General features: G+C 36.2%; 1 protein-coding gene across 1 annotated transcript in view; it reads left to right on the top strand.

Annotated features, from left to right (window-relative positions):
• LOC107706621 (multidrug resistance-associated protein 4-like) overlaps positions 1-24,006 on the top strand; it is a 61,276-nt gene extending 37,270 nt beyond the window's left edge. Inside the window, exons 9-29 of the mRNA XM_016510380.1 lie at positions 1,285-1,392; positions 1,621-1,710; positions 1,821-1,894; positions 2,773-2,859; positions 3,426-3,522; positions 3,607-3,810; positions 4,203-4,340; positions 4,435-4,472; positions 5,683-5,810; positions 5,915-6,061; positions 11,312-11,391; positions 13,431-13,581; positions 13,734-13,853; positions 13,943-14,053; positions 16,140-16,240; positions 17,114-17,305; positions 17,391-17,636; positions 18,333-18,505; positions 18,594-18,699; positions 21,145-21,279; positions 22,783-24,006. Coding sequence (XP_016365866.1) covers positions 1,285-1,392; positions 1,621-1,710; positions 1,821-1,894; positions 2,773-2,859; positions 3,426-3,522; positions 3,607-3,810; positions 4,203-4,340; positions 4,435-4,472; positions 5,683-5,810; positions 5,915-6,061; positions 11,312-11,391; positions 13,431-13,581; positions 13,734-13,853; positions 13,943-14,053; positions 16,140-16,240; positions 17,114-17,305; positions 17,391-17,636; positions 18,333-18,505; positions 18,594-18,699; positions 21,145-21,279; positions 22,783-22,872 — 2,616 coding nt within the window. The 3' untranslated portion in view covers positions 22,873-24,006. The remainder of the gene's footprint in view (positions 1-1,284; positions 1,393-1,620; positions 1,711-1,820; positions 1,895-2,772; positions 2,860-3,425; positions 3,523-3,606; positions 3,811-4,202; positions 4,341-4,434; positions 4,473-5,682; positions 5,811-5,914; positions 6,062-11,311; positions 11,392-13,430; positions 13,582-13,733; positions 13,854-13,942; positions 14,054-16,139; positions 16,241-17,113; positions 17,306-17,390; positions 17,637-18,332; positions 18,506-18,593; positions 18,700-21,144; positions 21,280-22,782) is intronic.
• The last annotated feature ends 393 nt before the right edge of the window (positions 24,007-24,399 follow it).

Below are 24,399 nucleotides of genomic sequence, written 5' to 3'. Positions count from 1 at the left end.
CTTTTGGTCCGTGAATTAGATCTCGCTCGGGACGCGCGCTGTCTGTGGAGGTTTGGCCAGGACCGGTTTCAGAATTAAATCAACATATTTTATGTTCCGTCCATTGCCAATCACTGCTATTTCGAGAGTGAATCCCGTGTAAATATGCGGATGTCATTCCTGAAACTTTGCAGGGTGTAGCCTATGTGTCCGAAAAACAAAAGTTTCATGCAAATTCTGAATGGATTATATCCTATAAAGTGCGCAAAGCGCGCTCACTTTATCACTAAAAAGCGTCACTCAACTTCGCTCATTGCGATCTTACAAAGTTCCGTTATAATCAATTAAGCTCTCTAAACTGCACAATGAATCTCTTATTTACTTCGCGTCTGCACTTAGTCATGAGATGATTCAATCACGAACGTGCAAAACTGCACTTAAAAACTGCGGCGCTTTCAGCCGTGAGTGAATTCTGACAAAACGTTTCTGATTGGCCATTACGTTCAAGAAATCAACAGATATGTCTGTGATTGGTTACATTGCTCAACGCTGCAAAAACACGTTGAGGGTATTAAGCGCTTGGCTAAGCTCTGCAGCGGGGCCGACATCAGGGATTCCATGGCTAACAATTTGGGGGGGAATGTCGCCCGTGTGTGTGTATATATATATATATATATACACACACATACATGTTGTTTTGTTTATTTATATATATATGTATATGTGTATATATTTCCGAATTCATCAATATGCAACGAAAAAGGCAAAAGAAGACAAAAACTTACATGTTAGTAATGAGCAAGTTGATGCTCACAAACTCATATAACATAAATATACTTATAGAATTTTTATAATTATGGCATATAACACAAATTTATTAAATAAGCTTTCCATACAAATAAATGAAATGAAAGATGATTCGCCAAGACTAATAACTTCTAAATCTCTGGCTCCTCTGGTTGTGCTGAAGTGCTGTAAGTGTCATTTTCAGGGTTCATTTTAGATCTACTCCAAAGTTCCCACTGCCACAGCTAATGTTACGCAAGTCATGAACCTGCAGATTTTGTAATCATGGAGTGTCTGCTTAGAGAAGGGAGCCTTTATATACAAAGCAGATGATTCATTTTCCGATTTGACCTCACATTGAACCCACTTCTACTTGTCGGACAGTCCTAATTTGTCTTAACCAAAGAAACTCCAAAGTACAGCGACTAGACTATCAGAGTGTTATTACAGCAGATTTTTGTGTGTGATGGTCTTGTGTTCATGCATCATAAGTGTCTGTGGTCTTTCTCTCTCGTGCAGAAGTTCCTCTTGCTCGATGAGCTTGTGAAATCTCACGTTCCGCTTACTCAGGAGGATAAGAAAGAGGTGTCTGTGGAGATACAGGATCTCATATGCTACTGGGACAAGGTGAGTGCAGTGTGACAAGGCCCATGAAAACAGTTGTAACAGTGAAAAAGGTATCGCTGTTACTTTTGATCAGATTAATGCAGCCTTGTTGAATGAAAGTATTCATTACTTTCTATTGTACTGATCCTAAACTTTTTTTAGTAAGTTCTGTTGAAACTAATGTTCCCCCTTTTTTATGTTGATATAATGATATAATGGTTATTATATATTCTCTCCGGTCTACTTCAGTCTATAGATGCGCCAACATTACAAAACGTATCTTTTACTGTGAAGCCCGGTCAACTTCTAGCTGTTATTGGTCCTGTGGGGGCTGGAAAGGTGAGTCACAATAAATTAATTCTCTCATTTCACTTTTCCAGCTTTGCTATTTAAAATAGAAGTGATTATGGCAGCCATGAGTGTTATTAATCTTCACCTCTCTCCTACAGTCTTCTCTCCTCAGCACTGTTCTGGGGGAGCTTCCAGCAGAAAAGGGTGTGGTAAAGGTCAAAGGTGAGCTGACGTATATATATATATATATATATATCAGTTGGTAGTGTGTGTATATATATATATATCAGTTTGGGATCAGTAAGATTTTTCATATTTTTTACCGAAGTTTCTTGTGATCATCAAGGCTGTATTTATTAGACCAAAAATACAGAAAAAAACCCTGTTATTTTATTAAATATTATTGCAATGTAAAATAAAATACTTTTATTCAGCAAGGATGTGTTAAATGGATTAAAAGTGATAGTGAAGACTTATTTTGTTAGAAAAGATTTCTGTTTTGAATAAATGCTGTTCTTTTCAACTTTTTATTCATCAAAGAATCACAGGTTCCAAAAAAATATTAAGCAGCACAACAGTTTCAACACTGAGAATAAATCAGCATATTAGAATGATTTCTGAAGGATCATGTGACACTGAAGACTAGAGTAATGGCTAATGAAAATTCAGCACTTCGTTACAAAAATAAATTATATTTTAAAGTATATTAAAATAGGAAACCAATATTAGAAATTGCAATAATATTTCACAATATTACTGTTTTTTTCTATATTTTTGATCAAATAAATACAGCCTTGATGAGCAAAGAGACTCCATTAAAAACATTAAAAATCTTACTGATCCCAAACTTTTGAACGGTAGTGTGTGTGTGTGTGTATATGTATGTGTATATATATGTATGTTTATGTGTGCATTCAGAGGACAGCATCATGGACATACTGATGTTATAGTTCATGTAAATGATGACATTTTGTAATGTGTATAACATGAAATGGAAATTTAAAAAAAAATGTAATATGCAAACTAGTACATACTTGCTAATAGGAAAGAATATTTAAGAGCTGTTTTATTTGATTTTGCTACATATCTGCTACTGTCTGTGGGTTTTAGGGCTGTGTATCAGGATGCTGATATTTACCTTTTGGATGATCCATTGAGCGCAGTGGATGCAGAAGTGGGTAGACACCTGTTTGAACAGTAAGTCCATACTCTTCATTGATCCTGTTGTGTTTTACTGTTGCTATTCATAAGGTTCTTTTTCGGTACATTGAAAGCTTTTAGTTTTCAGAGACAGTCAAGCTCCAAAACGAGCAAAGTAAACCATGAACACAATGACGCATTAAATTAATCAAATGCAACAGTAAATCGTCAAAAGAAATAAATGAATGCACGCCTGTTTTCAACAGAAATGTTTCTTGAGCATCAAATCGGCATATTAGAAAGATTTCTGAAGGATCATGTGACACTGAAAACTGGAGTAATGATGCTGAAAATTCAGCTTTGCCCCACAGGAATAAATTGCATTTCAGATATTTAAAAATAGAAAACTTTATTTTTTAAGTTGTTATTTTAAATTGTAATAATATTTCACATTATTACCGTTTTTTCCTGTATTTATGATCCTTGGCGACTGCATTTATAAGAGAAAAAACATTTCAAAAACATAAATAAATCTTCCCAACCCCAGATTTTTGAACTAAGAGTGTTTTTTGTTTTCACAGTTTCTTTGCAGTAAGTGTTAAGAGCGCTGATTGTTCTTGCAGGTGTATTTGTGGTATTCTGAAGGACAAGCCCAGGATCTTGGTTACTCACCAGCTGCAGTACCTGAAGGCCGCAAATCAGATCCTGGTTTTGAAGGAGGTGAGCTGTAACAGCACACACCAGTCAATCTGCATTCCACCTATGAATAAATGAGCCTTAATTAACTCACGACGGCTCTCCCAGGGGCACATGGTGGCACGTGGCACATACTCAGAGCTGCTGCGATCGGGAGTGGATTTCACCTCTCTGCTGAAGAAGGACGAGGAAGAAGAGGGTGAAAAAGGAGAGGCTCCTCGCTCCCCCCGCAGCCGCACACTCTCCCAGAACTCCGTCCGTTCGCACTCTTCATCTGTTCTGTCTGTTAAAGATGAATCCGATCAGCTGCCGGTAGGTGTGACTTTTCATTTATTTTTGGGTGAACTTTTCCTTTAACATTCGCATTTACAGCTCAGATGGGTCAGTAGCTCCATCTAGTGGATGGGTGGGATGTTATTCACTGTCTGATCATAAAGATAGACATTTCCACCAAGTGAAAATATCAAATTGTTTTTCGGTTGTGGCTAGAAAGGATACAGCTAAAACTGGAAGCTAAGAATAAATTAAGTTTTCTGCCTATTAGATTGTGTTTTATTAACGTCTTCACCTACTCCTTACAATAATGCAAAAACAGTAATTATTGTTGTATAGTGTGACAAAAATTACGCTATATTGATGTGCGCATGTTCAGTAGACAAATCTGTATACCATCTACCCTTAACCTTGTTTTTCCTCATGGGTAGGCAGAGCCTGTGCATACCGTGGCCGAGGAGACGCGCACTGAGGGGACCATCGGCCTTCACATGTACTGGAAATATTTTAGAGCTGGAGCTAACGTCCTAATGCTGATTTTGCTTGTGCTCCTCAACTTGCTGGCACAGGTATGAGAGACAGCAGTGTTACTGCGGTTATACACTGAAAGACCTCTCACTCACAGTTAAGAGTTTCATGCTAATGCCGTTTTCTGCTCTATAGACTTTTTATATTCTTCATGACTGGTGGCTTTCATACTGGTGAGTGATCTATAATATTATTATCTGTGCAGCTATGCTTTTACTTTTAAGTACATTGCATTACTGTAAATGCTTTTTCAGTTTGATTTTCTCAAAATATACATAATGCAGTTTGTGTTCTGGAAGATTAAAAAAAATAATAATTAATACAAGGATGCATTAAATTGATCAAAAGTGACAGTACAGACATTTATAATGTTATAAAAGATTTCTTTTTTGAAATCTTGATCTTTTGGACTTTCTATTCATCATATAATCCAGAGAAAAGTATCACAGCTTCCACAAAAATATTAAACAGCACAATTGTTTTCAACATTGATGATGATAAGAAATGTTGGATCATGTGACACTGAAGACTGGCGTAATGATGCTGAAAATTCAGCTTTGATCACAGGAATAAATTACATTTTAAAATATATTGAAATAGAAAATGGTTATTTTAAATTGGAATAATATTTCAGAATATTACTATTTTTACTGTATTTGTGATTAGATAAATGCAGCCTTGGTGAGCGTAAGAGGCTTCTTTCAAAAACGTAAACCTTAATATACATGTTATTATTTTATTACATTATATAATGTTATTATATTACACAAAGTGCAATATAATTTATTCATTAAATTAAATATCTTTTTCTTTGCACATCGTTTCAGTTTCAAGTCTTGTCACTCTAAAAAGTGCTTAAATTTATCCATACGTAAAATATCCAAACTAAATTAAATGAAGCAAAAATTAAGAAACTAGTGCACGAAGTACACTAATTGCATTTGAACAACCTAAATAGTGCTTAAAGGTTTAGTTCACCCAAAACTGAAAATTAGTCCATGTTTTACTCCCCCTCAAAGCATCCTAGGTGTATATGACTATCTTCTTTCAGACGAATCCAATCGGAGGTATATTAAAAAATTGTCCTGGCTCTTCCAAGCTTTAGAATGGGAGTAGGTGGGTGTTTTTGTTCAACAGTCCAAAAGTAGTCAAATAAAGCGCATCCATCCATATTAAAACGTGCATCACACGGCTCCGGGGGTGAATAAAGGCCTCCTGTAGCAAATCGATGCGTTTTTGTAAGAAAAATATCCACGTAAAACATGGGCTAATTTTCATTTTTAGGTGAACTAACCCTTTAATACATTAGATGGACAGTACAGAATGGACATGATGTTCTGGTGTTTACCAGCTACCGTAATGTCATTCTGTCATGACTGACAGGGCCACAGAGCAGGAGAAGCTGGACTTTTCTTCCTCTAACATCAGTTCCACCATCGGCACAAATGGCACTTTCGGCACTAACACGACTCAAGAGCTCAACCTGGATTTCTATCTTGGCATCTATGCAGGTATGCTCATGATCAAAGTCAGCAGATGTAGTAAAGTACAAATGTAGACATGTTGCATGTGTCTCCCATTGGTAATGGAGATTTGTGTATCTTGTGTTCATCAGGTTTAACAGGAGCCACCGTCATCTTTGGCTTCATGCGCTTTCTGATTATGTTTAACGCTCTGGTGAACTCAGCGGAGACGTTACACAACCGCATGTTCAACAGCATCCTGAGAACCCCGGTCCGCTTCTTTGACATCAACCCCATTGGTGAGTACAAAAACACCAATGCCTTCTTATAATCCTGTGTCTGTCTATCAAGCTAGTTTTGAAGACAGTGTTGGAACTGAGCGACAGAGGGCAGCACATCCTGTGAAACGTACTTTGGGCAATCTTATCTGTCCTGTGCTGTTCTTGGAAAACCTCTGCTGATGTTCAATTACTGCCAGAGGAGAGGAAAGTTCTTGCTGTACTTGTCAACAAACAAAAACCTTCATACATGAACTCTTTAAAGTATGTCTGTCAATACAGGGCTTTTGCAAGAAGTACTGTGGTAGAGTGATGGTAGGGCCATGGTATTTTGATAGAATCGATAGAGATTCAATATTAATGGATGATTGATTCATTGATATTAAGTAATTTGATCAAGCATATCGATTGTTCTTTAATAGACAGCTTGTAAAAATTAAGTGGACATGATGTAATTGGTGTCTGAGAATTTATATTGCGTGTAATTATTACTGTGTTGTGATAAAAGTTTGGGTCTCTTTAAGTCTCTTATGCTAACAAAGGATGCATTTATTTGATCAAAAATTATAATATGTAATATTATAGAATATAATATATAATAGGCCAATAGTAAAACCAGTCATATTATGAAATGTATCTGTTATTATTACAATTTTAAATAACTGTGTTCTATTTGAATATATTTTAAAATGTAATTGATTCCTGTGATCAAAGCTGAATTTTCAGCATCATTACTCCAGTCTTCAGTGTCACATGATCCTTCAGACTTTAAAGTATGTCTGTCAATACAGGGCTTTTGCAAGAAGTACTGTGGTAGAGTGATGGTAGGGCCATGGTATTTTGATAGAATCGATAGAGATTCAATATTAATGGATGATTGATTCATTGATATTAAGTAATTTGATCAAGCATATCGATTGTTCTTTAATAGACAGCTTGTAAAAATTAAGTGGACATGATGTAATTGGTGTCTGAGAATTTATATTGCGTGTAATTATTACTGTGTTGTGATAAAAGTTTGGGTCTCTTTAAGTCTCTTATGCTAACAAAGGATGCATTTATTTGATCAAAAATTATAATATGTAATATTATAGAATATAATATATAATAGGCCAATAGTAAAACCAGTCATATTATGAAATGTATCTGTTATTATTACAATTTTAAATAACTGTGTTCTATTTGAATATATTTTAAAATGTAATTGATTCCTGTGATCAAAGCTGAATTTTCAGCATCATTACTCCAGTCTTCAGTGTCACATGATCCTTCAGAAATCATTCTGATATGCTGTTTTGCTGCTCAAGAAACATTTCTTATGATTATCTCAAATTTAAAGTTCAAAGTAAACGTTAAAGTTTTCATGTAGCCGTATCTGTATTTTCAGTTTTGTTTTTTAAACTAAATTAATATAAAACATAGCCTGAATGTATTAAAATACAATGGGCTTAAAATCCCAATACTTAATAGTAATCCCAATACTCAATAATACTTCATAATACATCTAGCTAATTAAAAAGACTACACATGGTATTTAGAGTAGTCTTTATGTGTTGTGTTATTACATGCTATTGCCATTGTATTATGTGCTATGGTAGTATCAGTGTTAGTGTATATTGCTTTTTTTTTCTTTTGTAAGAATTGGTACCATGTTCGAATACCCTGAAAGTACCATGGTACAGGTCCAAACAAAAGATTTTTTGTTTTTCACAAAACATTTTGCTACTTATTTTTTTTAGTGTCTTTTGTTTTCCTCTTGCAAGGATTGCTGTTATTAAACATTATTGAACATTTATGTACAGTGTTCAGATATAAAATAAAATAGCTTTGGAATAAAATAGCTTACTCAACTCTGGAGTGTTGAGTAAACGGCAGCGTTTGAGGCCTTTGCTCATGCAGGGAGGTATATTTGCTGTGTTGAGCATCAAGTGTTTGGATTGAAGTGTGTGTGTGTGTGTGTGTGTGAAGTCAAAGGCTGTTTTGCCTTCTGTTCCTCTTGTGTTTATCTCTGGAAAACAATGCTCTTAATTGATAAGTCATGGAGCATCATTAGGACAATCTGAGCTGTAGCCTTTTATAATTGTGTGTGTGTGTGTGTGTTAGGGGAGCGTTAAATATCGCATGCGATTTATCGTGCAGCCCTAATGTAAATAAAAAAAATTAAATGATTAATCATCCTAAATTGTATTATATAAAAATGAATAAAAGGGTTATTATTTGGAGATATCATCAAAACTTTAGACTCACTTTATGTATGTATGGTTTCCAGTGGAACAAGTCCAAACTTTTGATGGTATCTTCAAAGTATATCCCCCAATAATAATAATAATAATTATTATTATTATTACATTTATGTAAATATATGTAAAATTAAAAAAATGAAAATGGTTAATTATCCAAAATTGTATTATATAAATATAAAACAATTCACGTCATAAAAATTAATAATACTCGGCTTTATTTATTTATTTATTTATTTATTTATTTATTTAATGTTTCCAGTGGAACAAGTCCAAACGATTGATGGTATCTTCAAAGTATATCTCCAAATAATAATAACAATAATAATATTTATGTAAATAAATGTAAAATATAAATTATTTAATATTACTAATTATCCAAAATGTTATTATGTAATTAATAAAAAGTTATTATTTGGAGATGCCATCAAGACTTTGGACTCGCTGTATTTATTTATTTGTTTTATTTATTTATTTATTTAGAGTTTAGTGGTATCTTCAAAAAAAATCTAATAATAATAATATATTAATTATTCAGAGTTTTATTATATAATTAATGAAAAGGCTATTTTTTGGAGATGCCACTTTATTACCACTCAAACTGTCTAGTTGCTTTCTTGGGGAAAAATTATATATTATATTATATTATATTATATTCCTAATAATGGGTGGTCAGCATTTAAACGTGCAGGACAAAGTCGGCTGATATGGCCAGTATAATGCAGTTTTTTCTCACCTTCTAAAGAGCAAACAGCAAAGCTGGGTTCTGTGTCATTGAGGGCTGCTTATCGGGGTGTTACTATTGATAACATGAGCAAAAGAGCTTTTACAAGTCTCAAAAGTCTAATAGATAGTTTTATGGCAGCTGAAGAGTCAGTTGGAGCCCTTTTTCACGATACTGTTATCAGCGGTGCACACACGAGGCACAATTACAGCGGGAGGCACTCGCAGAAATCACATACTTTGTGGAAGCATTTATGGCGGGAATAAGCTTGTGATGTGGATTAGTTGACACAACTAGCGTATCCTGTGTCTCGGCGCTCTGGTAATCTATGTAATCTATGCTCTCTGCTAATAGAGAATGGTTAACACTAGTGGGTGTTTATAATGTCTGCCAGTTCTTCGGGACTTGTAATCGAAGCATCATTAGCCATAAACATTTCTGACAAATGACAAACAGATATCCAGCATGGTGCCGATGTTGATTGAGTTCTCCTTTGTTTGCATTATTTGTGTTTAATCTGCCATTTATTATCCTCCCAGTCACTATCATACTTTAAAGGCCTTTATAGCCAGAATTATCATGACCAGTTAGATAAGAAGTAAATGGCAATATGGGATTGTTATTGATAAAATAATGCAACAGAAAAGTTTGCACAGCATGTCACTGTCAGCATTTCAGCCTGTTTTTTAATCAGCGATGCTTTTGTCACTATTCCTGAATAAGATTGTCCAAGATAAAGAAAAGGAGAGATTTTAAAACTAATTTGGTATCTAGTTAAAATGTACTCTTTCTATTCATGTTGGTTTCATATGGTTATGAAAAACTTTTTTTTTTTATTTTTTTTTTTACAGTTTTCAGAAAAAAAAATGTTGAAATTTTATGCTATACTTGATGTTAATAACTAGAGCCCAACCGATATATCGTTTAGCCGATATTATCGGCCGATATGAGCCTGTCGCCGATATATCGGTATCGGCGAATATGCCGCCGATATGAAATTTTTTTTTTACAGAACGTATAACCCAGATTAAATTATCCGCCCGCCACCCACCCGCACCTATATTTGATCGTCACATTACAATGATTCTAATTCTTAGTTTTGCATGATGATATGATGAATGGATGGTTCATTTTAACAGCAGATTCAGTGATGTTAGAGATTAGAGCTGATCTGCGCATCACGGCACGCATCTGCGGCACATTAAAGCCTGTGTTACGGCCACCGGAGCTGATCGCAGCCACTCATTGCTGGTGTTTACCGGCCGCGCCGCAGCCCAGAACTCATGCTTATCACATCGGTCACATCACATTGCGCCAGAAGCCGCTCGCTTCCGGTGTAGAATAGAACCCATTCTGTTGTCTACACCGGATTCAGTAAACTGATGCCTCGTTCTATTTATGATGTGCTGACACAAAGTTCAAATGATTTTCAACAGTCGCTTTGTTGCATCCTGTTGCGGCACAGACACGGTGTCAGCATAGTTTGTCAGTACAGTCAGTAACGTAGCAGATTGAAAAGTTAGTATCTTTCTGCAGTTCAATAGACGGCAGAGAACACAGAGTTTGTGAAAAAAAATATTATATATAATATATATTATTATTTATTAATTTTAGATGTTTACATTTTGAAAAGCTGTGCTTCCTGCATAAACCTGCCTGTTGGTTTGGCAGTAGCTTGCTTGTCCTACACAGTTACCCAACTTTTGACTATACTGTACTATAATATAGCCTACACATAAAGAATATCGGCCGATATATCGGTATCTGTCTTTTTTTTTTATTCCCTAATATCGTCATCGGCCCCCAAAAATCCCATATCGGTCGGGCTCTAGTAATAACACATTTTTAAAGTAACAACACATTTTTCTGAACAAGTTAGTGTAATCATTATTTTTAATATTTTTTTTTTATTTGTCAAGGTTATTTTTTACAGATAGCTTGAAATATTAGTTCATTAAATATAATTTATTTTTATTATTTTTATTAAATTGTATTATTGATTTTAGACTTTTTTTTAAATATCATAATTAAAAAGTTCATTTTATTTTTCAGACTTGTTGACTTATTTAAATATTTCATTTAATAATTATTTTATTTTTATTTATTTATTAATTTATTGCATGTCGGTCGCACCACATGACTTTGATTTTACAAAGGCTTTTTAAATATAAATTATCAGTGAATCGGCTTTTCATCATTTTCTTCACACTGTCCTGTCTAGTTAAATCTAGTTAAAATGTTTGGTGTTTTTGGCAATGTTCTGGAAGCAGTTTTGTTCTCTGAATGGCTTTTCCCTTGTCATTTCAGGAAGAATCCTCAACCGGTTCGCCAAAGACATCGGCCACCTTGATTCCTTACTTCCGTGGACATTTGTTGATTTTATCCAGGTACGTTTTGCAGTGCAGTGTCTGTTAAACACCACATAATCTGCACATGCTGACGTGGCTGTATTAGAACACCCATCACTTGTGGCCATATGCATTATTCGCTCTGGTAAACCAAGTGTTGTAGACCAACAACATATTGTGGCTTTTTCCCTGGCGAATGACAATGTGGTCAATACGTGGGTGACAGGCGTCACTTTATGTGCTCAGAGCGCTATTGTCTGAAACTTGACAGACTGAGTTGGAAGTACAATAGTCTTTCATTTAAGGAGCTTTTCATTGTGTGGGGCAGCAGAATCCTCCTTGTTCTCTCTTAGGATGAGAAAACACTGCAGTCACTTAGTCTTTCCCACAGTCCTCTCTCACTATTGGTTCCCTTTAGTGTGTCAGCAAAGTCAGCATGCATTGTTGAATACTTCCTAAAAAATAGCTTACTACTATTCTGCTTGTACTATTTATACAGTTTTGGTGCCTTGAAGACGGAATGATTGCGCTTACAAGATGAACGGCAATAAACCCCAGTCACGTCACATTGTGATTACAGCTTCCGAACGTGTAAATGAGTGATTCCCAGAAGTATTGAAGGAAAATATATATTGTAGGATTATGACTCACTACTTTTGCCAAATGTGGCGTTTATACCAGTAGTTCTCAAACTTTTTGACTCAGTGTAGGTAAATATGTTTCCTCTGGTGAATCTAATGTAATTATTTATTTATTTTTTTTACAATTTTAATCTATAGAAATTCTTAGTTTTTGTACATTTTACTTGTACATTTAAAGATTCCGAAATTTTTAAGAGCTGAATGTTCAAGTTTCCCACTCTTTTTAACTAATGTATTTGTAATACTTTGTTCATGATTTACTGCATAAGGATTAAAGATAAAACATTTTTTTTAATATTTTTACTAATTTTTAACTTTTTAATTTCCAGCAATAAAATATTTTAGAACTTTAAATCACTAGAAAAATGTGTATATTCTTTATAAAACATTTATGGATATTTGTTATAATTATTATATTAATATTTATTAATTTTTCATTACTTTTCCAGGTGTAGAAATCTATAGAAAACTTCATACAGTTGCAGTATATCCAAGTTTTTCAAGACTGTGTGGGAAAAAAAGAAAAGTAAAAACAGTTGTTAAGGTGGACCAACTTGAAATAAGAAATATCTTGATTATTAGTTGTTTTAGCCTATTTTTAAAGTCATTTTAAGTCATCCTCAGAAGTTTGCTGAGGGCCCCTAGTGGGTCCCGGCCTCTGGAGTGAAAACCCCTGGTGTACATGGAGTATAAACAATATACTCGATCTTCCATTTATAGTGTGATAATTGAACTGTAAGTAATATCAGCTGTAGATTTCAGCATTATTTGGATTACCAAAAGTTTAGGTATTTTAACGAGAAAAAAAAATGGATTCAATTGCAAATTTTCCATTTTATTTCCAAGATGATGACTGGATGCCGCTATGAATTAAAAATGTAACACATGTACAGTTTCAGATAGTATTTTAATAAAGTAATAGGCATACCACAGCATGCAAGTATCCGTTCTGAACGGGAGCACGCCGATGAAGCGACCAAAGCAGTTTCTTGAAAAGCAGTCAAAAGCAGGAGAGAGATCTCACTTTGACGTTATTGAGGTTCTTCTACACCAGTCCTAAAATCACAAGTACAGTAATGCTTTTGTCAGTTTCTGTTCCACTATAGTCTGTGCTCATCCCAACACTAACCTTAAGTTGTTAAGGGTTATTTGAATGAGATCTCAGAAAGTGTCGAGTCGTGCTGTCCTGGCTGTTTTTCTTCTGTGTTCTTTGATAAGTGTTTGTGGTTAAAAGTGAGCAACCAAAACCACAAAGTGCTTTAATGACCCAGCAGTCAACCGTTGTGACGCAGTGTTTCTACAGCTCACTTCTCATCTAAAACACAATTTATTTTGCTGTTTGTTTATTTTAATAAATGTATATATTTTTACTTTAAATGAATTACGTTAATTAATTGTGTATATCTCTCCCTCTTTCGTGCTTTCATCCACTAACAGGTGTTTCTGCAAATCATTGGAGTCATTGCTGTGGCATCTTCCGTCATCCCTTGGATTCTGATTCCTGTGATTCCTCTGTTGATCGCCTTCCTGTTTCTACGCCGCTACTTCCTGCGGACATCACGAGACGTCAAGCGCATTGAATCCACTAGTAAGTGTCTCCTGTCAAATTTTAATTTCGAAAAATTGACCCTTAAGACTGGTTTTGTGGTCCAGGGTCACATATTGTCTTCAGTAATGTTTCTTCAGAGCAGCTTTGTTGTGTGTCCTGGTGTTGATGACGCTATATTTATGTTTCTACAGCTCGAAGTCCTGTATTTTCCCATCTGTCATCCTCACTGCAAGGCCTCTGGACCATTCGTGCCTTTAAAGCGGAGGAAAGGTTTCAGCAAACGTTTGATGCCCATCAGGATCTGCACTCCGGTCCGTAAAGGATTAGGCCACTTGCAGGACTCCGATTAGCTGTTGGCTTTATTAAAGTGTTGTTTCAAATGTTTTGTGTGCTCCTGCAGAGGCCTGGTTCCTGTTCTTGACCACTTCACGCTGGTTTGCAGTGCGCTTGGATGGAATGTGTTCAGTGTTTGTGACCATCACAGCCTTTGGATGCCTTCTTCTTAAAGACAGTGAGATATCCAGCAAACACACTACTAACCAAAACACAGTGTTGAATGGTTTTTTACAGTGATAGTGCACTGAATCCTGCACTTGGAGGAGTAATGTTACACATTTTATAAATATCTGACAAAAAAAGCTGTGAAAACTTAAAAGATTTTTAAAATGAACAACTATCATTCAAAAATACATATTTATATGTTATGAATACATTATATATACACCATTCAAAAGATTGAGGTATGTAATTTTTTTAAAAGAAATAGGTACTTTTTATCCAGCAAAGATGCATTCGGCCTAAATCAAAATCATGATCAAAAGTGACTGTGAGTGGAATAAATTACATTTTTAAAATATATCAAAATAGAAAAGCATTATTGTAAATTGTAATATTTCACACTTCTGCTGTTTTTACTGTATTTTTTATTAAATAAATGCAGCCATAAGATATTTTTTTACCCAAACTTTTGAATGGTAATGTTACACGTTGTTTTGTTTTTCTTAAGTGTGATAAACAATAATGTATTCTACATGAAGGATGAAGTGACAATGTCATAATTTTGATCAAATTTAATAAGAGAAAATGGAATGATATGATACATTTGTGTTAAGGATGGTCTGGTAAACATCTGTTTCCTTTGAAATTGAAAATGTTTCAGGTCTCAGGATTAGAGCCTGACCGATATATCGTGTTGCCAATTTTATCGGCCGATATGAGCCTGTCGCATATATATCGGTATCGGCAAATATGCCGCCGATATGCCACCGATATCATGAAATTTTTTTTACAGAACATAAAACGCAGATAAGATGCCGGTAAATGGTGTAATTACGTAGTTTATCCAGCAGAGCGCGCTCCATTGTTTGCTACTGGCGACCTGGATGAAACGCTTTAAAGCTTAGAATACCATTGAAATTTGAACGGCCATATCGCTGTAACGATGCGGCGGATCCGCACCAAATTCGGGGGATCCCTTCAGCTCGAGGAACCCTCTCGAACGCCAAATTGAGTGTACATCTCGAGGCCCCCTTTCGAATGAGACCACCCCCGCGTCGATAGCCCCCGGGGTCCGGGAGTTACAGGCGGTTAAATTCACTGTCGGGCGCCGACCGATCTGGCGATCCCGGGGGGCTACCGACACGCGGAGGGTGGTGTTCGAGAGGGCTCCTCGAGCTGAAGGGATCGCCCAAATTTGGTGGAGATAGTGTTCGCGAGATAGTGACACCAGCCAACACTTTCACTTCAGTAAGGAGGTCTTTTGTTCCAGGCAGCAGCATTCATGCGTTGTCTTATTCGACTGTAAGTGCCCTGCGAAGTGGACTTCACATGATATTCCGCCATGATTCCAGTTCCGAGGGAACGTACACGTTACATTCAAAGGGCATTAAAGTGCGCGAGATGTTAATTTAAATTGTATTTATTTACAGTCAAACTTCACACTTCTCTAGTAATTTTCGTCTGTGTGTGAAGACAGTAGCGCAGATCTGTGAATTAATGTTCCGAAGTGAAATAAACTTCAACGGAATAAAGTTGAATGGAATTGAATTGAAATAAAGTTGAATAAACTTCAACTTTACTGTTCAGTGCACTGATGTCAGACTCATTTTGGACAATGAAGTTTGTTAAATTGTTAAATGCCCTGCCTCCATTACATATCTTTGTCACGTCATTATAAGTGTTTGATCACCACATTTGAGTGATCATTGCAAAAAATTTGTTTTTGTATATATATTCTGTTTATGTATATACTGTATTCTATATATAGTACCAGTCAAAAGTTTGAACACACGCATGGGAGAGTGTCCCAAATTTTGACTGGTACTGTACTATAATATACACAAAGAATATCGACCGATATATAGTTATCAGCCTTTTTTTTCTCCCTAAAATCGGTATTGGTATCGGCCCCCAAAAAACCCATATCGGTCAGGCTCAACTCAGGATGTGCCATGTCTCAAGAATGAATGGTCTTTAATTGTCAGTTTGCCACATTTGATTTGAAACTGTCAGTGGGAAAATCCTTATGGGGGTTTAGATCGACTTTGTTTCTTTTCAGCTTTTTTGACACCAGTATGTGAATGGATTGTGTCTCACAGGTATGAAGGCAGGAGATGTGGGATTGGCTTTGTCTTATGCAGTCACCCTAATGGGAATGTTCCAGTGGGGCGTTAGACAGAGTGCCGAGGTGGAGAACCTGGTAAGAACCTAATATTTGAATTTCCACCGCATTTCCACTACTCTGGGGTCTGTAAAATATATTTATGTTTTTGACAGAAGTCTCTTTGGCTCATCAAGGCTGCATTTATTTCATAAAAACATACAGTAAAACTGTAAAATTGTGAAGAAATATTACAATTTAAAATAACCGTTTTCTGTTTTTAATATATTTTAAATTGAAATATATTCCCGTGATGCAAAGCTGAATTTTCAGAGTCACATGATCCTTCATAAATCATTCTAATATGCTTATTTGATGCTCAAGAAACATTTCTATTTATTATCAGTGTTGAAAACAGTTATGCTGCTTAATACTACTTTTGTGGGAAAATATTTATTTGGGATAAAAATAGCAGTGTAAAAGTCTTTACTTTACACTTTGTATCAATTTACCGCATCCGTTCTAAAAAAAATCTTACTGACCCAAATCTTATGAATGGTAGTGTACCTCTTCCTCAGCTTGGTTTTTAGAGATTTGTTCAAAACAAAACAACATTTAGCATAATAAATGTCCTCTCTGTGTGAAAGCTGTTACAAAAAGCAGCATAATTATTGTAAGAAACTCTTGAGATCTGGACCTGACATGCACGAATATATGTTTGTTTTATTTAGTACTGAAAATACTCTGCTTATTGGGAGTATTGGATTGTTTGCTTAACAACATGCTAATCAATTAGAAGCGCTGTTTCTGTGATGTGTGTGTGAGTTGCTGCCTATATAGAGCGTTTCAGCTCTGACAGTTCCTTGCAGTGTGATGCACACGTTTTTCTGCCTGAGCTAAATTGATTCATATTTTAAATCTACCCGACAAGTTAACAAACTGATTTGCTTTTTGAATAATGTGTCCATCTAGATGACGTCAGTGGAGAGAGTTGTCGAATACACAGAGCTGGAAAGCGAAGCACCTTGGGAAACCCAGAAACGCCCCCCTCCCGACTGGCCCAATCGGGGCCTGATAACCTTCGACAGGGTCAACTTCTCCTACAGCTCTGATGGACCCGTCGTCCTCAAGAACATCTCGGCCATGTTCAGACCCAGAGAGAAGGTGAGTCCAGCGCCGCAGCTCCAGAGCCTCATGTCAGAGTCTGTCAGGTAGTGTGCACTGATGTTTTCTGCTCTGCATTGATCAGGTTGGGATCGTTGGACGGACCGGTGCAGGGAAAAGCTCCCTGATTTCAGCGCTGTTTCGTCTGATGGAGCCGGAGGGTAAAATCTTAGTGGACGGAGTGTTGACCTCTGAGATCGGCCTGCACGACCTCCGCCAGAAGATGTCGATCATCCCCCAGGATCCCGTGCTGTTCACAGGAACCATGAGGAAGAACCTGGACCCCTTCAGCCAGCACTCAGACCATGACTTATGGAACGCTCTGAAAGAGGTGAACACACACTCAGTGTAATAGAGGCGTGCAGGGATGATATATTATTGTAGGCCAAAACTACATTTTATACAGGTTACACTCCTGATCATCTCAGAGGGGTCAGTTGTTTTTTACATGTGCTTCAAACATCCACTTGTGAATGGATTTCTTATTAATGAAATGCTAAAAACGTCCAATTTAAGTAAATAATTTTAAAATGCACGCTATAAAAAATAAAACACTTGCTATAAATATAAAATATTTGATTTGATTACTTGCTTTCACATGATGATTAACTGACAACAGAGAACCATGATGTGAATGTGCTTTTAAGTTAAAACATTAAAATCTTAGGGTAAATGTTTTCAAGTAAATATTTTAGCTCCAAGGTTTTCGGCAAACAAAAAACTGGGAAACACTTATGTACATCATCTTTCTACATGTTTTAAAGCATAAAAAACATGTGCACTGTGTTGCTCATGTAATTTGCTTCTCCACATTTCAATCTCATCACAAATGTTAGATTTGTGTAGTCTGATCAATAATATTTATTTAACACTATCCGCATGTGATGAACCATATAGATCTTGGTTAAACATTTTCTGATGTGAACTTTTCCCCAGTAGACTTACGTGATGATTATAGATGTAATGCATTATTAAGCGATCTCAAAGTCCAGCTCTTGGAGTGAATCTGAGCTTTGTTTGCTCAAAGGTCCAGCTGAAGGCTGCTGTGGAGGAGTTGCCTGCTAAACTGGAGACCGAACTGGCTGAGTCTGGATCAAACTTCAGTGTGGGTCAGCGGCAGCTCGTCTGTCTAGCTCGGGCCATTCTGAGGAAGAACCGGATTCTTATCATTGATGAGGCCACCGCAAACGTGGACCCTCGGTGAGTCTTTGACCTGGCTCTGAGATTGTTTATACAAACGAATATAGCCACTCTTAAGAGATATGACAGAACTGTTTGCGTTCTACAGGACAGACGAGCTGATCCAGAAAACCATCCGAGCCAAGTTTAAGGAGTGCACCGTCCTCACCATCGCACACAGACTCAACACCATCATAGACAGCGACCGCATCCTGGTGAGTGCAGAGATGGAGCTCTTTATCATAATGCATTCAGGTCCATTTAGACCTGGAAGAGATGTGTAAACCTGGAAGAGTCTTTGCAAAGGAGCCAAGGCTATCTAAAGAGATAGAGAGAGCAACCAATCTTCAAAATGAGCCAACACGCATCATTTAATAAAAAAAAATTTAAAAAAAGGTATCTTTCAGGTCCATTTTAACCGAAGCATCAAATCAGGCTTTCAGGCTCAAAAATAGCTTTGTAAAATATATTTAGCCTCTTTCCCATACTGAATTTTTTTAATAAACATGAATTTTCACACCTATTCACCTATCACACACACTTCTTTGTCATCTGAAATTGAAAGTTTATTCAAGTAAAATGATTATATTTGAATTCTGGAGTAATGTTGATTTTATTATTATTTTATTTATTTATTTATTTATTTTAGCACTCATGAGTTATAAGATTAAAGGAATAATACTGGTAATTGAGAGATTATAGGTTTTTAGAAATTTCAAATAATATTTTCAAATAACATTTCTCTTGAATTAAAAAAAATATTTTTCTCGCATCAGTTATTTTTTTGTAATTCATGTCAAATTTAAATTTTCAAAGAATTGATCAGTTTTTAAATGAAAAATTAAAGTGGTAAATAACATGGTTATGAGAAGTTATCAGATCAGATACAATATGGTTTTAATTGAAAAATATAAAGTTATGAAATCATATGCAGATTTTGAATGCATTGTGAGGGTTAAAGGAATTAGGGCTGTCAAAATGGCTGAAAAACTAAATTTGGATTTTGTACTTAAATATTATCAAAATTCGAATTAAATTCGAATTTAAAATGCATAATTTCAGCTTGGGTGAAGAAAAGCTTTTGGCTTCTCTTCTGAGGCCACAAGAGAATTATATTAGAATTTAAAACGTATAATTTGAGTTAGGGTGAAGAAAAGCTTTTGGCTTCTCTTCTGAGACCACAAGAGGGCGCATCTAGCAAAATATTACTAATGCAGGTTTATTCAAAGCTATTCAAAGATAACATGACTATCTGTGAAAAAGTGCATAATGTTTAAAATAATGTTTATTAACCAATTATAATTAAGTTGCTTAAACAACTATAAACAAAACCTGCATCATGTATGTATGTATGCATAGTTTAATACAAAGTCAATTTGCGCAATTTGAAGGGTAATGGAAACGCGCCTACTGATCACTTACCCCCATGTCGTTCCGAACCCCTAAAAGCTTTGTTTCGTCTTCGGAACGGAATAGTCCATCTGCCATCAGTGGTTCAACCGTAACGTTATGAAGCGACGAGAATACTTTTTGTACGCGAAGAAAACAAAAATAACGACTTTATTCAACTGTCTCCTCTGTGTCTCTCCGAATCACTGTAGCGCCATTTTGGAGAAAAACCACTGAACGCAAGCAGTGTACGCTATTCTGTGTCAGCCGCGCTGCATGGATGCGCTGTTTTCGTTCAAATCAAAGCGTAAATACACATAGAAAACGTATCTTTGTGTCACGGCTGACACTGAATAGCATACGCTGCTTGCGTTCAGCGGATATTCTCCAAAATGGCGCTACAGTGATTCGGAGAGACACAGAGGAGACAGTTGAATAAAGTCGTTATTTTTGTTTTCTTCGCCTACAAAAAGTATTCTCGTCGCTTCATAACGTTACGGTTGAACCACTGATGGCAGATGGATTATTCTGACGATGCTTTTCATACTTTTCTGGACCTTGACAGTGTAATTTACTAGGCAGTCAATCGGACAGTCACAAGCCTCTCGGTTTTCATCCAAAATATCTTAAATTGTGTTCCGAAGACGAACGAAGCTTTTACGAGTTTGGAACGACATGGGGGTAAGTGATTAATGACAAAATTTTCATTTTGGGGTGGAGTATCCCTTTAACTTACATTACTTTTCAATCATATCATTCCAAACCTGCATGTTTCTTCAAAAAAATTTTAAAAGAAGTTGTTTTGAAGTTTACGTTTTCATGCTGCTTTTTACCATACAACAAAACTATATATGGGGAACTATATACCTGGAGCATCAAAACGGCATAATAAATTTAGCATTAAATACCGCAAATCAGTAACTACACAATTTTTAAGTCTCACAAACCTTAAATGCATATATCACAGCAGCAGTTTTTTCATTTTGGGTTGACCGTGATGAAAGTAACGACTGTATTACGACTGATTCATTCAGTCAGTCAGTGAGTGAGTCATTAGACTCAAAGCTGTAAGTCGTGAGTTTGACTGACTGAGTCTTTTTGATTGATTCAGTAAAAAGAATCAGTTCATACGAGTCATTCATTCATGAATTTGCTGCAGATACCAGGTCCAAATATCACATTGTTAGGTTCTAATATTTATTTCATGTAACCGGTTCTGGAAAAGAACCAGTTTTCAGGATATCAGAAACAGATGTTTGGTGTTCTCGCAGGTTCTGGATGCAGGTCGAATCCACGAGTACGATGCCCCTCACGTTCTCCTACAGAACCAGAACGGGATCTTCTACAAGATGGTGCAGCAGACGGGAAAGGCAGAGGCGGCCTCTCTGCTGCAGACCGCCAAACAGGTGAGCAGAGCACTGCATATCGCTGTGAAGTCTCTCTGTCCGATCGCCAAATATGTGCCACATGTACCTGTGCCAGAAAGCCACAATACAGTGTGTCTGAAAGAGCCCAGGCCTTTGTGCTGTCAGTCAGTATTAGATTCCCCCTCCTCGGCGGCATGTTGTTCTCCCTTCGGATCGGGTTCCTCTCCGCCTCCTTCAGCCGGTGAGCTCATTCTCCACGCCGGCCCCTCTGGAGCTGACCGCCGGGGCTTTCAAGCACACATCCACCTGAGGTGCTTTTTCTTCTTTTTGTCTTTGCGCTCATTGTTAGCCATGGGTGCTTTTAAATACAATGAGAGGTTTTGATTACTGCATAATGATGATATTAAATAAGAGGGGATTTTTACTTCCATTCAGCCTGCTGTGTTCCGTCCCCTGTGTTTAGAAAAGCATTGTCAGGGAAGGTTTGGGAACAGAGTGATTCCTTTCATCCGTTTCCAGGTCTCATTAAAGGGTCACATACACTACTGGTCAAAAAGTTTGGAATGATTACGATCTTGGAAAGAAGTCTCTTATGCTAACCAAGGCTGCATTTATTTGTTAAAAAGACAGTAATTTTATTAAAATTTTTAAAAATTGTTTCCTATTTTATTATATTTTAAAATGGTTTTTATGTTTTGTTTTTTATGTTTTTGAATGTTTTGAATATCTTTTATGGTCACCGAGGCTGCAATTATTTGATCAAAAATACAGTAAAAACACTAATATTCTGAAATATTATTAAAATTTAAAATAAATATTTTCTATTTGAATATATTTTTAAATGTAATTTATTCCTGTGATGCAAAGCTGAATTTTCAGCATCATTACTCTAGTCTCCAGTGTCACATGATCCTTCAAAAATCTTTCTAATATGCTGATTTGATGATCAAGAAACATTTCTTATTATAGTCCGGTGTTGAAAACAGATGTGCTGCATAATTTTATTGTGGAAACTGTGATGCACTACCATTCAATCAGATAAAAAAAAGAAATGAATACTTTTATTTGCATTCAATTGATTTAAAAGTGATAAAAATATATTTTGTAATCTTGCAAATATATTTCCAAAGAAATGCTGTTGTTTTGAACTGTCTATTAACCAAAGAATCCTGAAAAGATGCATCATAATTTACAGAAAAATATTAAGCAGCAAAAACTGTTAACCATTATTAATAATTGGGCAGCAGATTAGAATGATTCCTGAAGGGTCATGTGACACTGAAGACTGGAGTAATGATGCTGAAAATTCAGCTTTGCATCACAGGAATAAATTACATTTTCAAATATATTTAAATAGAAAACCTTTATTTTAAATTGTAATATTATTTCATAATATTACAGATTTTATTATATTTTTAATCAAATAAATGCAACCTTAGTGTGAGTATACGATTTTTTTAATAAAAAAATTGAATTATTCCAAACTTTTGACCCTTAGTGTACATCACACTAACCATGTTCTCTCTTTCTTTTCTTTGGCAGGCGTACATGAACCGCAGTCCAGTCCACCAGCTCAACGGCTTCGCCACCACAAGAGATGGCAGCTTGGTTATCTTCGAGACAGCTTTATAACGGCCCGTAAAGAGCCTGATGTACACAGTGCACAACTACGCCCAGCATCCTCCTCCTGTGGAGGGCAGCGGGCACAAGCTCCGCCTCCTCGCCCACAACACCAGGCTGAGCCGAGCCGAGCCGGAGACGTGTGCATGCGCTCACACTGAACGCTCACGCCAATGACTCCGAGACCACAGAGCTGCAATCACACCAGAGGACTGCATACACCAGCGTTCTGATTTCTCCAGTATGATAGGCTAGAGACTGTACACCACTGTGTGTTATGATTATTAATATGTGCCTTAATGTGTAAGTGTAGTACCAGGACTGCTAGGGGCCAAAGAGATAGCTTGCCTTTGCTCTAATGAAACACTATGCTATGAACTAGACCGGTGCCTTTATACTACATGAACCACAATGACGGATGATTCTGACTGCAACAATAAGGCCTTTAAACACTAAGACAACACTGTACTGAGAGGGCTCTATAAAGTAATCAAAAAACAGCACCTATTTTTGTTTATTTATTATTATTTGTGATTCTGATACTCCGTCTGCCTTAATCAAAAAACTGAAAACAAATGCTGGATAACAATCATTGCTGTAATGCTGCATTGTTTCTTGGGCAAAGAAATCTTGTGCAATACAAAAAATCCTGAACTTTACTTTTGTTTAATGTGCCTGTTAAATGTAATGCTGTCCCTGATTTTATTTGATTTTATTTTTATGATTTGTTTTGTGAGTCTGTGAGAATGAAAGGGATGTTGAGTGACTGCACACAGCAACACCGGCAGCTTCTCTCTGCTGCTCATTGTCTTGTTTTTAAAAGGTAAAAGAAGAGAAAGTTGCAGTACCAGCCACAAAAGATTTTTGTGAAATGCAGTTTAGCCCAACAGATTCATTTCAATTAAACAACTGAATTCAATGTTTTTTAACTTCTTGGTTATTTGTTTGAGAATTAAGTTGTCATATCCCTTCTGGGTTTGTGTTCTGTTTGAATTGACAGCATGGTTTCTGCTGGTTGGAAGAATCAGTGTTTGCTGTTCAAAAGTCAGAAGTACATGTTTGTATTCTTTGCATTTATGTTAAAATGTGTATTTGCAATTGTTCTGTCATGTCAGATTATTGTATTTGGATTAAACCACTTGGTATCACTCAAAATATCTCTTTTATTTTATTTTATCTGCCAGCAAAAATATGAAGCTTGAACTGTGCCGATTTTAAGAAAAATGCTTTTTTAGGGAATTTACAGATCCAAGTGCTTGATTTTTTCAGCATTTTTTTTTTTTTTTTTTTTTTTTTTTTTTATAAATCACACTCGATGAACATATTAAATTGACAACCCTAATCATGTCACAGGGTGCAGTATGTTAACCTAACCTTCATTTCCATATGGCTTGATTACAACTGGGAAAGCCCCTGTATTCCAGTAACCAGGAGAAGAAAAAACGTTGTCACTTTACATCCCTCTCCGTAATGGCTTTAAGATTTGGTGCCGGAGGTGACAGCAGGTATTTGTTTACAGTCTGTCATCCGTGTCCCATG

The sequence above is a fragment of the Sinocyclocheilus rhinocerous genome, unplaced genomic scaffold, assembly GCF_001515625.1.
Source record: "Sinocyclocheilus rhinocerous isolate Xijiao unplaced genomic scaffold, SAMN03320098_v1.1 scaffold1285, whole genome shotgun sequence".
Taxonomy (NCBI): domain Eukaryota; kingdom Metazoa; phylum Chordata; class Actinopteri; order Cypriniformes; family Cyprinidae; genus Sinocyclocheilus; species Sinocyclocheilus rhinocerous.
The sequence above is the reverse complement of the archived record's forward strand: the minus strand, read 5'-3'. Positions and strand labels throughout refer to the sequence as shown.